Source organism: Cricetulus griseus, chromosome 3 (genome assembly GCF_003668045.3).
Source record: "Cricetulus griseus strain 17A/GY chromosome 3, alternate assembly CriGri-PICRH-1.0, whole genome shotgun sequence".
Classification (NCBI taxonomy): domain Eukaryota; kingdom Metazoa; phylum Chordata; class Mammalia; order Rodentia; family Cricetidae; genus Cricetulus; species Cricetulus griseus.
In genome coordinates, this window is record NC_048596.1 from 237,137,197 (window position 1) to 237,151,286 (window position 14,090).

Below are 14,090 nucleotides of genomic sequence, written 5' to 3' on the forward strand. Positions count from 1 at the left end.
AGGAAAATTCAAGTGTGCTTAGTCCTCATAGCCTCACTCTTGAGAGGAACAAGGAGAGAAGAGACATGTTCTGGGCCTGTGATCTTTCTGCCTTCTTTCCAAGGATACAGGATAAAGTGCCTACCACTCTCCTACCACCCCTTAAATGGTCATTGTTCAGGCAGCAAAGTAACACTGATCTGGCACTGACCTAAGTATAACCCTCTTCCTTCCAAGGACTTGGCAAAGAATCCCAATAAACATAATGCACTGGTTATCACTTTATAACCTCTGAATGTAATTTACAATTTTTGTCTTCTAGTCTTAAAAAACTAAAATTGAAGCCTAGTTCCATGGCACACCTGTAGTCCTAACTAACTCTGATGGCTGAAGCAGAAAGAATGCTGAGTCCAGAAGTTGAGAGACTTCCTCTTCAGAAAGAAACTAAAGGGCATGGTTAGGGTCCTAGTGCTCACCTGACATCTGTTCAGGGTCTTCAGCTGACCAATCTTGGCAATGATGATCTCTTCTGCTTTGTCTTCTTCACACAAGGGGTTTCTAGTGCAGGACAGAGCCTGTAGGCTCTGTAATTTATCTAGCTCATTGATAAATGACCACTGAAGCAACAAAAAGCAAAAGCAACATGTGTCAGGACACATTTCAGATTACTTGGCCTAGCACATAAAAGTAAAATTGCCTAGCTCTCATCTGAGGTACAAGGTGGATTAGATACCAATGCCCACCCATGTGAACTCAGTGATATTCTACATCTAACTCTACCCCTAACAAGTTTCACTCTGAGGAAGCATTTTGCTTTTGGTTTAATGTTTTTTAAGATTTGTTTTTATTTCATGTGTATGGACATTTTGTCTGCATGTCTGTCTGGTCTGTGCATATGTGTGCAGTAAGCAAGGAGGCCAGAACAGGGCATTTGTCTCCTCGAACTGGAGTTACAAACAGTTCTGAGTAGCCATCTCTCTAAGCCCCTAGTTTAACTGTTTTGACAGAGGAACCTTCAAACTTCTGTGTGCAAACAGAGACAAAGCAGTATTGTGCCCTGTACATTGGGGCAGCTCTTACTTCTGATATTTGGTTGTCATTGACTACCAGGTACTGCAAGGACGGGAACATGGATGTTTTGCACCCTAGAACAATAAAAATGAAACAATAGGAGTAAAAGAAACAGCTAACACAGGAGGGAGGGACATTACTAATCTTATTTACCAATTCCAGCATCTGGGAAATGTATAGAAGAAAGTCCAATGTCAGAAATGAGTAGGTGTTCTAGTCTGAAATTAAAATGTTAGATTTAATTACATAGGATACACTAAAGTATTCTATATCTACTAGACTAGACTAGCAAGTCTTTTCCTTCCATCCTATCTGAACACAAGGTCTGGAAGGAAGGTTGACACTGATTTGTGCTCCCACACAGCCCTCTAAGATTATGGAGTGCCTCCTGTTCTGTCAGGTGCTAAGTGGGTCTCAAAAAAGGTATATGGCCTGACTTCCCCAAGACAAATGTAGACGTAGGTGTCACCAGGACTAAGTTTGCAGCTACAGATTACCTGATACCTAGTCCACAATAACACATGAGGGACAAGTATATTCTCTAGATGAGTTCAAGTTGAAATTCCTCAAGGGACTTGCTCAGTTTAGGAACTAAATTTTGTATCTACTCAAAATATATATATTTAACATAATTACAGTTCATTCACTAAAAATGATATGGATCTACAGGTGGTGGTGGCACACACTTTTAATCCCAGCACTCGAGAGGCAGAGGCAGGTAGAGTTCTTTGATTTCAAGGCTAGCTCGGGCTACAAAGTGAGTTGCAGTACAGCCAGAGGTGTTACACAGAGACCCTGTCTTGAAAAACAAACAAACAAAAAAAGATAAAATTACATGGATCTTCAACAGGCAAACTTTAAGGGATTACCTGGGCAGGTATGCTATGAGGCACAGCTGGCTTTCATCAATGGCTGGGTTAGAGGAAAGGTCTAGTAACCTCATTTTCTGCAGGACGTTCACTGGCCTGTATGGAAAGTACAACTTTTCAGTATGGACTAATCTTGTTTTCAAAGTCAGAGGCTTAAAATACGTATAGCAGGTGTTACAAAGGGTTAGGATGGATTTTGCCTCCCCCAAAAAAGGCCAACCCAAGGAAGGGATGCTGTGTTGAAATGCTGGCAGAGTCAGGGTCCCTATCCTGCCTTTGATAATGGAAGAAAAATGGCTGCACTTGCCGCCACTAATTAAACCATTCTATACAATACAGTCTTTATAGTCCTAACCAACTCAAAACTTTCCCAACCTTGACTTTCCGTTCACATACTTATTTAATAATGTTGTCTAAAAAAAGGGAGATGATGGGTCAGAGAGATGACTCAACTGGTGAAGGCACTTGCCACCAAGCCTGATGACTTTTGTTCCATCCCCAAACCCACATGGTGGAAGGAGAGAACTGATCTCACAAATTATTCTCTCACCCCCACACGCATGCACACACTCAATCACACAATCTAAATAAATATATAAATAAATAAACCAAAACAATTTATTTTAAAAGAGGGAGATGAGGGCCTAGACATATGATTTAGTATTTAAGAGCATTTGCTGCTCTTGCAAGTTCTGTTCTTAGCACCTATGTCAAGCAGCTTTCAACTGCCTGTAACTCCAGCTCCAGGAAACCTGATACCCTCTTCTGATTTCCTCAGTTACCTGCAAATACTCACACAGACAGATACACATTTTTTTTTAAAGAGAAAATACTATTTTTCTAAAGGGAGATAAAGCAGCAATATATTTATTTAAGAGAACATGAGTCTATACACTATAGTACAATAGCCTTAAGCAGATACTACCAATGAAAGACTCTTCATTTGCCAGACACAGCCACCCATACCTGTCTTCCCAGCAGTGGGAGGTGGAGGCAGATCAGAGGCTGAAGGTCATACTTGGCACATAACTAGTTTGAGGCCAACTGGAGCTGTGCAAGACCTTGTCTCAACATAAATAGGACTAACAAGATGGCTCAGTGAATAACAGTGCTTGCTGCACAAGTCTACAACTTGAATTCAATCCTTGGAGCCTACAATAGAAGGACAGAACCCCAAAGGTTGTCCTTCACCCATACACCCCTGAATTCACACATAAAACACCACATACACATACATACACACAATAATAAATTACAAAAGAGAAAATTCATCATTTACTTTAAAATTTTTGCAATACTAAAGAATGAATTTAGGAGCTAGAGGGATGGTTCAGTGGTTCAGAGCACTGTGCTGCTCTTCCTGAGAACTGAGATTCAATCCCAGCACCCACATGGCAACTTAAACCCTCTCATTCCAGTCCTAGAGGACCAGACATCAGTGCCTCCTTGAGCACTGTACATATGTGGTACATAGATCTATTCAGGCAAATACTCATACACATGAACCCAGGGCCTTGCACATGTTAGGCAAGTACTCCACCACTCATCCCTTAGCCCTCAGTTTATGAGACAGGGTCTTGCTAAGGTACCCAGGATGGCCCTGTCTCAAAAAAAAGGGGGGGGGAGCCTGTACTCCTCTCCAAGAATCAGAGAATTTAATACATGCATGCAAAACTAATGAATTCTAATATCTGGTTTGGTTGTCTCTCAGAATCCAAGATATTTATACAAAGCTAATAAAATTCAAATATGTAATTCAGTGTTTTTGATGAGTTTCCTTTGGTTTGAATAACATTTCAGTTGACAATCTAATTTGTAATACAATGAGAATAACTACAACTCATATTTGCAAACCCCCTAAAAGTTAATGCTGACTTAAATGAAACTTTATTCAGAATAACTGAATAGCAATAGAATCACTGAAGCAAAGGCAATTACCTTTCTGAAATGGATATATTGTTAGATTTGAGGTAAAGTTCCTCAAGGATTGGCCATGAAGGGGCACAGCGCAGCACCTGGAAAGGAAACTGAACTCAGTGTCTGCCATGCTCAGCCACATCACCATGGAAACTCCATTCCTTGTGAACAGGTCATACAAGCTGTACTCAGGCACCAAGTGGTGGTGCAGGAGGATGAAGGAACACATTGAAAGGCTATAGGAAGACATGTTTCTGGCACTTTGAACCCAGAAGTGCTTACAGGGAGCTGGGAATGCTGATGGACACCCAAAATGGCTAGTGGTCTAAGCCTAGGGCAGTATGTGGTACTCATCTTCTTAGTTCTGATATCACTTGGGCACATGGAGGATATGCTGAGCACATAAATATCTCATCAGTTCTTAATTTTTTCCCTTGAGCTCACTGCCACCCCCATTCAACTGCTAAGGGCTTTTCTGTCTCAGTATTAGTGTGCACCAGAAGAGGGAAGGAGATCTGTCAAAATTGGGGGCCCAGGAAAAAGACAGAAACAAATGCCACCATGCCAAGGACACCTGTAGCTTGGTGTCATGAACCAACCATACCATTGTAGGGACAAGCCTGCATACAGGAAAAACTGTAATCATTTATTACTAGGTAATAAAGCAAATATGATTACCTCAGCCCATGTTATTCCCATTTTATTTAGGACTAAAATCTTCAGATTAGAAAATGTTCCAGTTGGAGTTGGTGAGTCAGAGGGAAACTGCAGTTTATTTTCACTGAGAAGAAAAAGGAGATATGAAGTACTTATTTCTACATGGCAGATCCAACACAGTCTGGGGTTTAACCTGAAGATTTGAGAGGGTTTCTTTCTCATAGAGGTAGGTGAAGCTTCAGGTTTCCTCATACAAGTGAAGTTGACTTGGGCTCCCATATTCCAGAAGAGGAGACACTAAGGGTTAAATTATACCCATGTACTCTATTTGGAGATGCCCTCAAGCTTGATTGCCTGCTCTATTGCACCTGCTTTGGCCTATCAAGGTTACCGGCCTATGTGAAGCACTCAGGAATGAAGGGGAGAAGGACTGGGGTGTGTTCAGTGGTAGAGGGTGTGTGAAGCACAAAAACCTGGGCTTGGTTCCCAGCACATTCAGAAGGAAGGAGAGGAAGGAGGAATGAATCAGTCTAGTTGAGCCCTTGGAAAGTGAGGTTGTAAGATTAAACTAATCAAATATTTGAGAAGGTGTCAGAAAATGTAACCTGAGTAAACAAAATAAAGAAGTTAAAAAAAAACTTTATTAAAACCACATTATGCAATATCCCAATGAACTATTTATTCCTAAAGAATTAAACACTGATTCCAAATAAACAAGCATGTTCAGCATTAACCCCTCTACTCCTCTGCTGAGATCACATGTACCATAGTCCCTCTTTCACAGTCAGACTTTAAGCTATGAAGATCTACTTCCTCTCACCTGGTCAGTACACAGTTATATTCCTTATTCATGAACTTCATGGGACCATTTGAAAACTGCCCTGAAGTGAACTTTCAGCAAAGTCCATTCAGCCAAAGCCTCCCATGAAGTATCTGCTGGCTGTCAGAGAAGGCAGTGTGGAGTCCATACCTGAGATCCAGAGACTCCAGGTTGTTGAGCTGCTCTGCAATAAGAATCACTTCATCCCAAGAAGACAACAAGTTTTTGGACAAATTTACAACTCGAATATCTAAAGGTACATTTTAAGAAAAAGTAATTTCAAGAGACTCCCCAAAGACAGAGAATTAGTAGCATTCTAATTCTGAAATGGGGATTTTTTTGTTTGTTTTGTTCTTGAGACAGGGTTTCTCTGTGCAGCCTTGGAACTCACTCTGTAGACCATGCTGGCTTTGAACTCAGAGATGGCCCTGCCTCTGCCTCCTAAACACTGGGATTAAAGGTGTGCACCACTACTGCCTGACTGGAGTGGTGATTTTAAATTCTCACTGTCTAGTCTGAAATTTTTTTCAGGAAATCAGATACTTTTAAATTATAAATTTAAATTATCTTTTAAATTATCTGTTAGACTGGATATAGCTCAGTGGTGGAGTGCTTCTCTATATGCCCAAAGCCCCAAGTTCCAACCCTAGCATTGTAAAACTAAAACAAAGAAACACTATTAACCTGGTTCATTCAAAAGCTAAAATACTCATTTTCATGTGTCAAAATGTGAGACAAGCATCTATAACCAAAGGAGAATAAAGTGTCATAATCAAATTTCTGTAAGACAAAAACAAAACAAAACAAAAAAACCTGACAGACAGCAACTGATACACTGAGCACCATCAGATGACCAACAGGCCTTGCCTTCAGCACTGCCTTAAAGTCACAAGCATGTGCATACACCCACCCTTCACTCCAGAGCACCAGTCCCAAACCCACAGAACTAAACAACACCAGACTAGAAGAGAATACAAGGGTAGCAGCAACACAGGCAAGAGGCTGAGAATCACCTGACAACTCAAAATCTACAACGTGGCTTCTTATCTACCAGACATGGGTGAGGAAAACAGGGACAGAGCTGGCCAGGCACATGGTACTGCTGTTTACTGGATGTAGAAATTATGGTACAAAAAAAAAAAAAATTATGGTACACTTACACAATGGAGTACTACTCAGCGGTAAGAAACTTAGAACAAAGCTCTGTGACCATCACACATGCATGATGGCTTATAAAGGGGTCAGAGTGTAGCACAGTCCCTAATGGAAGGCCTAACATTCCCACCTGATAAGTGTGGGTATTACTATGGTTACTCTACAAATAGTTATCAAGGGCAAAGAAGCTTCCTAATGCTGCAACTTCAATATAGTTCCTCATGTTGTGGTGGATCCAACCATTAAATTATTTTTACTGTTACTTCATAACTAATTTTGCTACTGTTATGAATCATAATGTAAATATTTTTTGAAAACAGAGGATTGCCAAAGGGGTCACAACCTGTAAGTTGATAACCACCACCCTAGGCCTTGATGGCCAGACCACATTATGAAGGACCTCCAGGCTGCTTCAAAGCCTACTAGTCTGGTGGGAATGGAAACTACTAGAGGATGGAACAGACTAGCAGGATATGACCTGGATCTCTGGAAAGTCACTCTGCTGTCAAGTTGAGCTGAGGTCTGTAGGGAAACAAAAGAGACAAGTGGTACCCTGTCTTAGTTAGGGTTTCTATTGCTGTGATAAAACACCATGACCAAAAGCAACTTGGGGAGGAAAGGGTTTATTTGTCTTACATATCCTGATGCAGAGGCCATGGAGGAGTGTTGCTTACTGGCTTGCTAATGGCTTGTTCAGCCTGCTTTCTTCCAGAATCCAAGGCCCAGGGGTGGACACTACCCACAACCGGCCGGGCCCTCACCCATCAATCACTAAGAAAATGCCCTATAGGCCTTCCTACAGACTGATCTTATGGAGGCATTTTTCCAATTGAGGCTCCATCCTCTCAGATGCCTCTAGCTTGCATCAAGTTGACATAAAACTTGGCAGCACAGCCCCATAGCAAGCTCGGATCCCACTTCAGCATGAGAGCAAGAAGTAGTATTAGGCTGAGTACCCCAAGCTGAAAGCAGAGCCAGCACTGTATCTGCCAGACATGGGTGAGGAAAACAGGGACAGAGCTGGCCAGGCACATGGTACTGCTGCTTACTGGATGTAGAAATTATGGTACAAAGTGGTACACTTACACAATGGAGCACTACTCAGCAGTAAGAAACTATGACATCCTAAAATTTGCAGGCAAATGAACAGAACTAGAGAAAAATAATCCCGAGTGAGGTAACCCAGACCCAGAAAGACAAATATAATATTTACACACTCATAAATGGATACCAGACATAAAAACAAAAGAAACCTAGCCTACAATCCACAACCCCAGAGAAGCTAGAACCCTCTTCCAGAAACAGATGGAAGCAGATGCAGAAATCCACAACTACTGGACCAAGCTCCTGGAGTACAAGCAAAGTGAGGGAGAGGTGATAATATGAACAAAGGAGTCAAAATCATGATGGGGAAACCCACACAAATCAGCTGACTGGAGCTAGTGAGAGATCACTGACTCTGGTCTGAAAACTATGAAACTTGCATAAGATTCCCTGAATATAGGTGACAATAGTGTGGCTGGAGCAATATATGAGGCCAATGGCAGTGGGTCCAAGATCTAACTCTAATACACAAACAGACTTAGTGGAGCCCATTCTACATGGAAAAATACCTTTCTCAGCCTAGACATAGTGGGGAGGGGGTGGTGCCTTGGTCCTGCCTCAACGAGACGAGATGATGGGACAGACTGAGTAGACTTCCTAGGGGAGGCCTTACCGTCTCCGAGGAGCAGATGGGATATTGGGGGGGGGGGGGTTAGAAAGGAGAGGAGGGAAGGGGAACTGGGATTGGAATATAAAAAGTAGATTCAAAATAATATTAAGGCGGGCTAGAGAGATGGCTCAGCGGTTAAGAACTAGCTGCTCTTCCAGAGGTCCTGAGTTCAATTCCCAGCAACCACATGGTGACCCACAACCATCTGTAATGAGATCTGGTGCCCTCTCCTGGCCTGCAGGTAAAAATGTAGGCAAAACACTGTATACATAATAAATCTTTGAAAGGAAATATTAAAAAAAGAAATGGTACAAGTGGGCTGGAGAGGTCTCACTGTGGGACATGTTGTTTGAGATAGCCATTAGACAGAAACGTGTTAAATGAGCCACTGGGAAGAACAGCAGGAAAAAGGGAAAAACAAGAGAACAGAGGGGGAAGGGAGAAGGAGAAACATGCTGGGGTCCAACTGTGCTCCAGTAGTCTCTGAGAGAAGCTGAAGACACATAAGCACTCTGCTGAGAGAAGGAATCTTTCATAAGAGATAGAATGCATTCACCCAGGGAGGAAGAGACCCACAGCTGGGAACAGCAGCTGCAGCTGAATATTTTATTTATTTTTGAGACAGGCTCTCATGTAGCCCAGGCTGGCCTTAACTCATTACGAAGCTGCGAATTACCTTAAATTCATGATCCTCCTACCTTTGCTTAGTACGAGGATAACAGGTATGCACTCCACACCCAGCTGCTGATTCACCTTTTCCACAGAAAAAAATCTAAGACACGACTGTCACTTGTATAGAGAAGCAGGAGACATCAACCTGTTAGCCTCCATTGAAAGTCCAATTTGATACATCCCATGATATAAGTAGGAACATTAAACATATATGAAACATGGAAACAAGGCAGTTGTGGCAGTTGAGATGAATAATCTCAGTACTAGGAAGGCTGGGCAGAGGGGCTGAAGCAATTTCAAGACCAGCCTGAGCTACAGTGTGAGACACTATCTCAAAAACATACAACAACAACAACAACAAAACCCTCCACAAACATGGAGAGCTTTACCACTCCAGGACTTTGGCTGGAAATGAATCTCTCTCAGGAAGAAACAAGTGGGGAACCCCACAAGGAGCACAGAGCAGAGAAGAAAGGCAGGCACACATAGTCTGCAAATCTAAACCTGCCAACTTTACCACATGTGCCTGCATCGTCAGCTCTCAGCCTTACTGGATAGCTTCCTTCACACTTGAAAGACAACTGATGGAACCCTGGGCATCCCACCTGTACTGAGAAATAACCAGAGATCAATACAACAAAGAAAATGCTAACCAAATCTATCCCCTTGCTAGGGGGCCACCTATAAACTTCCACTCTCAGAGCCAAGCATGGTGACTCATATTGTAATACCAGCACTTGGGCAAAGCTGAGATAGGAGAACTAACATGAGTTCAAGGCCACCCTCAGATACATAGTGAGTTCAAAGCTAGTATGAACTACCAAGTAAGACCCTATCTTTAAAAAAATAAATAAATAAAAAGCCTCCTCCCCAAGCACCATAAAACCGTATTAAAGCATAATAAAAATTTTCATACTCATTGGTTATACTTGCAGGCAAAAGTGTCTGGGAATGTACTTAACTGAATTGTATACCCCAAGAAGGGCACACAACCAATAGTGTCAGGCACAGGCACCAAATCCAAAATCAGGCTTCAGGAATGAGCTGGAAATGAAAAGGATACTGGGGCAGGCTTCAGCAATTCTTCCTTGTTCACCAGCACAATTCACGGCACACTTCCACAGGGAAATGTCTTGCAATGCTCTCAATTGGCTGCATAAAAAAATAGTTCATATGTACATATAAATCATATGCTATCCACTGGCCCTTTAAAACCTTACACAAAATACCAAAAATATAACAAATGCTACTATCCACCACATAAATTAAGAAGCAAAGTATTACAAAGGAGAATGAAATGAAGCATCATAGATTAGAAGCAGCTGTAGTCACTGACCCTCGCCAGCACACCCTGCTCTCCCTCATTCCTCAGCAAACTCTCCAGCCACAGCTGCTATGAACTTCATCCTGTCTGCCAAACTCCGTGCCTCTTCTGACTGTTGCATTGTCTACCATGAAGTAATGTAAGTGACACTCTGCTATACAGATGCTCCTGTAACTTCTTCCCTCTAAAGGATGTTGTGAAGCAGTGAGATTCCATTCCATTGGCACTCAGAGCTCCAGAATACTTGTCTTCAAACTGTTAGTGTTGTACTAGACCCCAATGAAGCTACTCGTTCTTCCTGCCCCCCCCCAGACAGAACCTCTCTAGGAACATGTCTGAGGAATTGAGTGTGAGAGCTCTTAGCTGTGTTTCCAAATATGCAGGATTTGTGTTCAAGGCCCATTTCCCACCTCCTCTGGTACTAGGCAAGTTGATTAAATCTTGGTGCCTCAGACTTCACACTGGTAAAATGCTGTTGCACTCATTTTAATTGTAGTAGCTTTATTCACATAATAACCAAAAGGTAGAAACAACCCAAGTGTCCAGAACAGATGAAACAAATGTGATATCACATTTGAGAAGCAGTGTTTGGCCTTAAGAGGGAAGAAATTCTGACAGTCCAGAAATGGAGAGACCTTGAAGATGTTACTCTAATCAAAATGATCAGATACAGGGATAAATATAGCACAAGGATCCAACCTGGTGATCCCAGAACAGATAAAGTGACAGGTAGAAAGAACAAGGACTGGAAGGAGGAAGAGATGGAATTAGTGATTATAGGGGATAGAACTCTAGTTTGAAATGATGGGAATGTTCTGGGGACTGGTTTACACAATGTTTAGAGTTCACACTGCTAAACCATTTTACTAGGTATACTCTGCTATAATTTTTAAAACATAACAAATGACTTAGTGAGTTAGTATTTATGAACATCTGGTTCATTTTAATTAATATTTGTAAAAGCAGGAAATTGACAATGTTGAGGGATAAACACGAGTTAAATGCATGGCAACGGTGATTATAATCATAAGAAACAGGCTCTAGGGCAGAGGCTCTCACACTTATTCAACAGGCCCCGAGAGTTTCAGTGATGTTTCATGGTGCCTATACCAAAACAAGTATTTCCCAGTTCCAATTTTGTTCGTGGTTAGGACCAAACAACTTCATGATGACTTAGGTGCTACTAATTTATGACTTAGGTGTGACCAACTTAGTACCTCTGAGAGCTGCATGTCTTCCAGACTATGAAATAATTCAGTCTCGACACCACTATGTCCACATCCTGTCCATCATAATTTTCAGGAAGTACTTGCTTTGTATTTTAGATTGGATCTCATGTAGCCTAAATTGGCCTTGAATGCCTGCTCTTCTATCTCCACCTTCCAAGTGCTGGGATTATAAACGTGCGCCACCATGCCTAGAAAATTCCTTGTTTTGTAACACAGCAACTGCCCATTTCAGTATTTCAGAAACATTAAATCATTAAAAGGAACTGTTTGTTAATACTCATTCATAAAACTCATTCATACATGCAGGCCAGTAGTTTGTACTCTGACAGAAGTCACTGTTTCTGGGCTAGGTGTGGTATTTTCATTTCAGTGCATTATCCCCAAATGTAGGTCAGGGCAACTTTGTGGAGTCAGTTCTCTACTTAACCCGTATGTGGGTCCTGGGGATCAAACTCAGGTCCCTAAGATTCATGGCATGAACCTTTACCCACTGAGCCATCTTGTCAGCTCCTCTTTTTTTCCTTTTAAAACACATTTATTTTTATGTATATGAATGTTTTATCTGCTTGTATGTATATGTACCACCTGCATGCCTAGAACTTGTGGAGGTCAGAAGAGGGCATCAAATCCCCTGGAACTGGAATTATATAGGTAGTTGTGAGCTGCTTTGTTATATGGATGCTGGGAACTGAACCTGGGTCCTCTGCAAGAGCAGCAGGTGTTCTTAACCACTGAGCCATCACTTCAGTGCCCCTCCCCCCCAGACACACAGACACACAGACACCCTTTAATTACAGGATTTCATGTAGCCCAAGTTGGCCTTAAACTGACTACATAACCAAGGATGATCACTGACTCCTGAATCTCCTACCTCCCAAATTTAGGGTTACCAGTATGAATGAACCACCATACTCAGCTAAATGAGGGTTTTAATGTCCCCGAATAATCAGTGCTTGTGTTCTCCACAGTTCAAGCCACTGTGTGAAGATGAACCAACGTGGAAGGAAAGTTGCAAGCATTACAACACAATGAAAACTTTAATCCCATCTGGTGACTAAAAGCCAGACTGCTAACATCAGCTCTTACCTCTGCTTCTTTGTAATATTCTCAAAACCAACAGTTTGTACTTGTTTACTTCCAACTATTAAGGAACATGATTTTCCATCATCATCAGATCCATCTTCTAATGCATAACGCTTCTTAAGGGCAGTAAGAAAATCTACTCCAAAATTAGCTTTGTTTGGACGAACAAAGGAGCCTCCTGTTGGGTGCCTGAGAAGGGAGAGAAATTACTGTACAAATATCATCTGCCAGTGAGCATGGTGGCAGAAGCCTGTCAATCCCAGATATCAGGAAGCAGAGGCAGGCTCCAGACCAGACAAGGCTACATACTGAGACCTTGTCTCAAATAAAAGGAAATGAATAATTACTTACATAGTTAGATATCACTTTATGTTATTTAATCAAGAAATATTAATATGGCCAGATAGTGCTGGCACATGCCTTTAATTCTAGCATTTGAGAGGCAGAGGCAGGCAGAGTTCTGTGAGTTTGAGGTCAGCTTGGTCTACAGAGCAAGTTCCACAACAGCCAAGGCTACACAGAGAAAACCTATCTTGAAAAGAAAAATAAACAAATACAATGAAACCCCCCCCAAAGTAATGTGTATTATAAAACTTTAAAACTATTTTTATTAGATGTATGTTACTGAGGATTCAACTCAAGGCCCTACACATATTACACATTCTACCCATGATCTACATCTACAGGGTCTCACTAAGGGCCTTGACCTTTAAAATAACTTAGTTACTCATCTGCATATCTATGTGAGCACATGAGTGCCAGGGCACAGACGTGAAGGTCAGAAGATAGTTCTCTCCTTTTATGTGTGTCCCAGGAATCTAATTCAGGTCATCTAGCTTAGCAGCAAGTACCTTTACCAGGTGAGTTAGCTCATAGGCCCAGACTCTGAATTTTCTATACTCCTACTTTAGCCTGCAGAACAGGTAAGACAATGGGGATGTGCCATTATGCCCAACAATTACTATATTTAATTCAAATAGTTGCTTTGTTAATATATTTTGTTTTCTGTGTTTTTGAGACAGTCTCCCTCTATAACTCAGGCTGGTCTGAAATTCCCTATGCATCTCACACTTGTAAAGATCCTCCTAACTTGGCCTCTCCAGTGCTGGGATTATAGGATCGAGCCTCTAGACTTAGCTATTTACTGCTTTTAATTAATGTTTTTATTTTTTATGTATATGAGTGTTTTGCCTGCATGTGTGCAGTGGTCCATGAAGCCAGAAGAGGGCACCAGAATCCCCAGAACTGGAGTTACAGATGGTTATGAGCCATGGTATGTGTGCGAGGAACTGAACCTAGGTTTTCTGTAAGAGCAGCATGTGCTATTAACTACTAAGCCACTTCTCCAGCCCCCTGCTTACTACTTTTTAAATAGTATTTTATGCCTCCCAGAAGAGATTTGCTATTCAGTTTTTTGTCTGACACACACACACACACACAAACACACACACACACACACACACAGGGGCATGAACATTTTAGGATAAAAATACATTTATGACCTTTTTCTGAAACTGTTTTCCTACTCAGCCCCAACTACCTAGAACTCATGATCATCCTGCCTCTATAGTTTTGAGATTACATGCATTTAGCCTAAATT

At 41.6% G+C, this 14,090-nt stretch overlaps 1 protein-coding gene across 8 annotated transcripts in view; it reads right to left on the bottom strand.

Annotated features, from left to right (window-relative positions):
• Positions 1 to 14,090, bottom strand: part of Tbce (tubulin folding cofactor E) — a 37,194-nt gene that overhangs the window by 6,418 nt on the left and 16,686 nt on the right. For all 8 annotated transcript variants that reach the window (XR_003484128.2, XR_003484129.2, XM_027409426.2 and 5 more), the window contains 9 exons: positions 12,494 to 12,679; positions 9,918 to 10,006; positions 5,464 to 5,563; positions 4,515 to 4,617; positions 3,858 to 3,934; positions 1,920 to 2,015; positions 1,204 to 1,268; positions 1,060 to 1,124; positions 456 to 596 (listed from right to left, as the gene is read on the bottom strand). Coding sequence is in view for 6 of the 8 variants with exons in the window: in XM_027409426.2 (XP_027265227.1) it covers positions 456 to 596; positions 1,060 to 1,124; positions 1,204 to 1,268; positions 1,920 to 2,015; positions 3,858 to 3,934; positions 4,515 to 4,617; positions 5,464 to 5,563; positions 9,918 to 10,006; positions 12,494 to 12,679 (922 nt within the window). In the remaining 2 variants the exon portion in view is untranslated. The remainder of the gene's footprint in view (positions 1 to 455; positions 597 to 1,059; positions 1,125 to 1,203; positions 1,269 to 1,919; positions 2,016 to 3,857; positions 3,935 to 4,514; positions 4,618 to 5,463; positions 5,564 to 9,917; positions 10,007 to 12,493; positions 12,680 to 14,090) is intronic.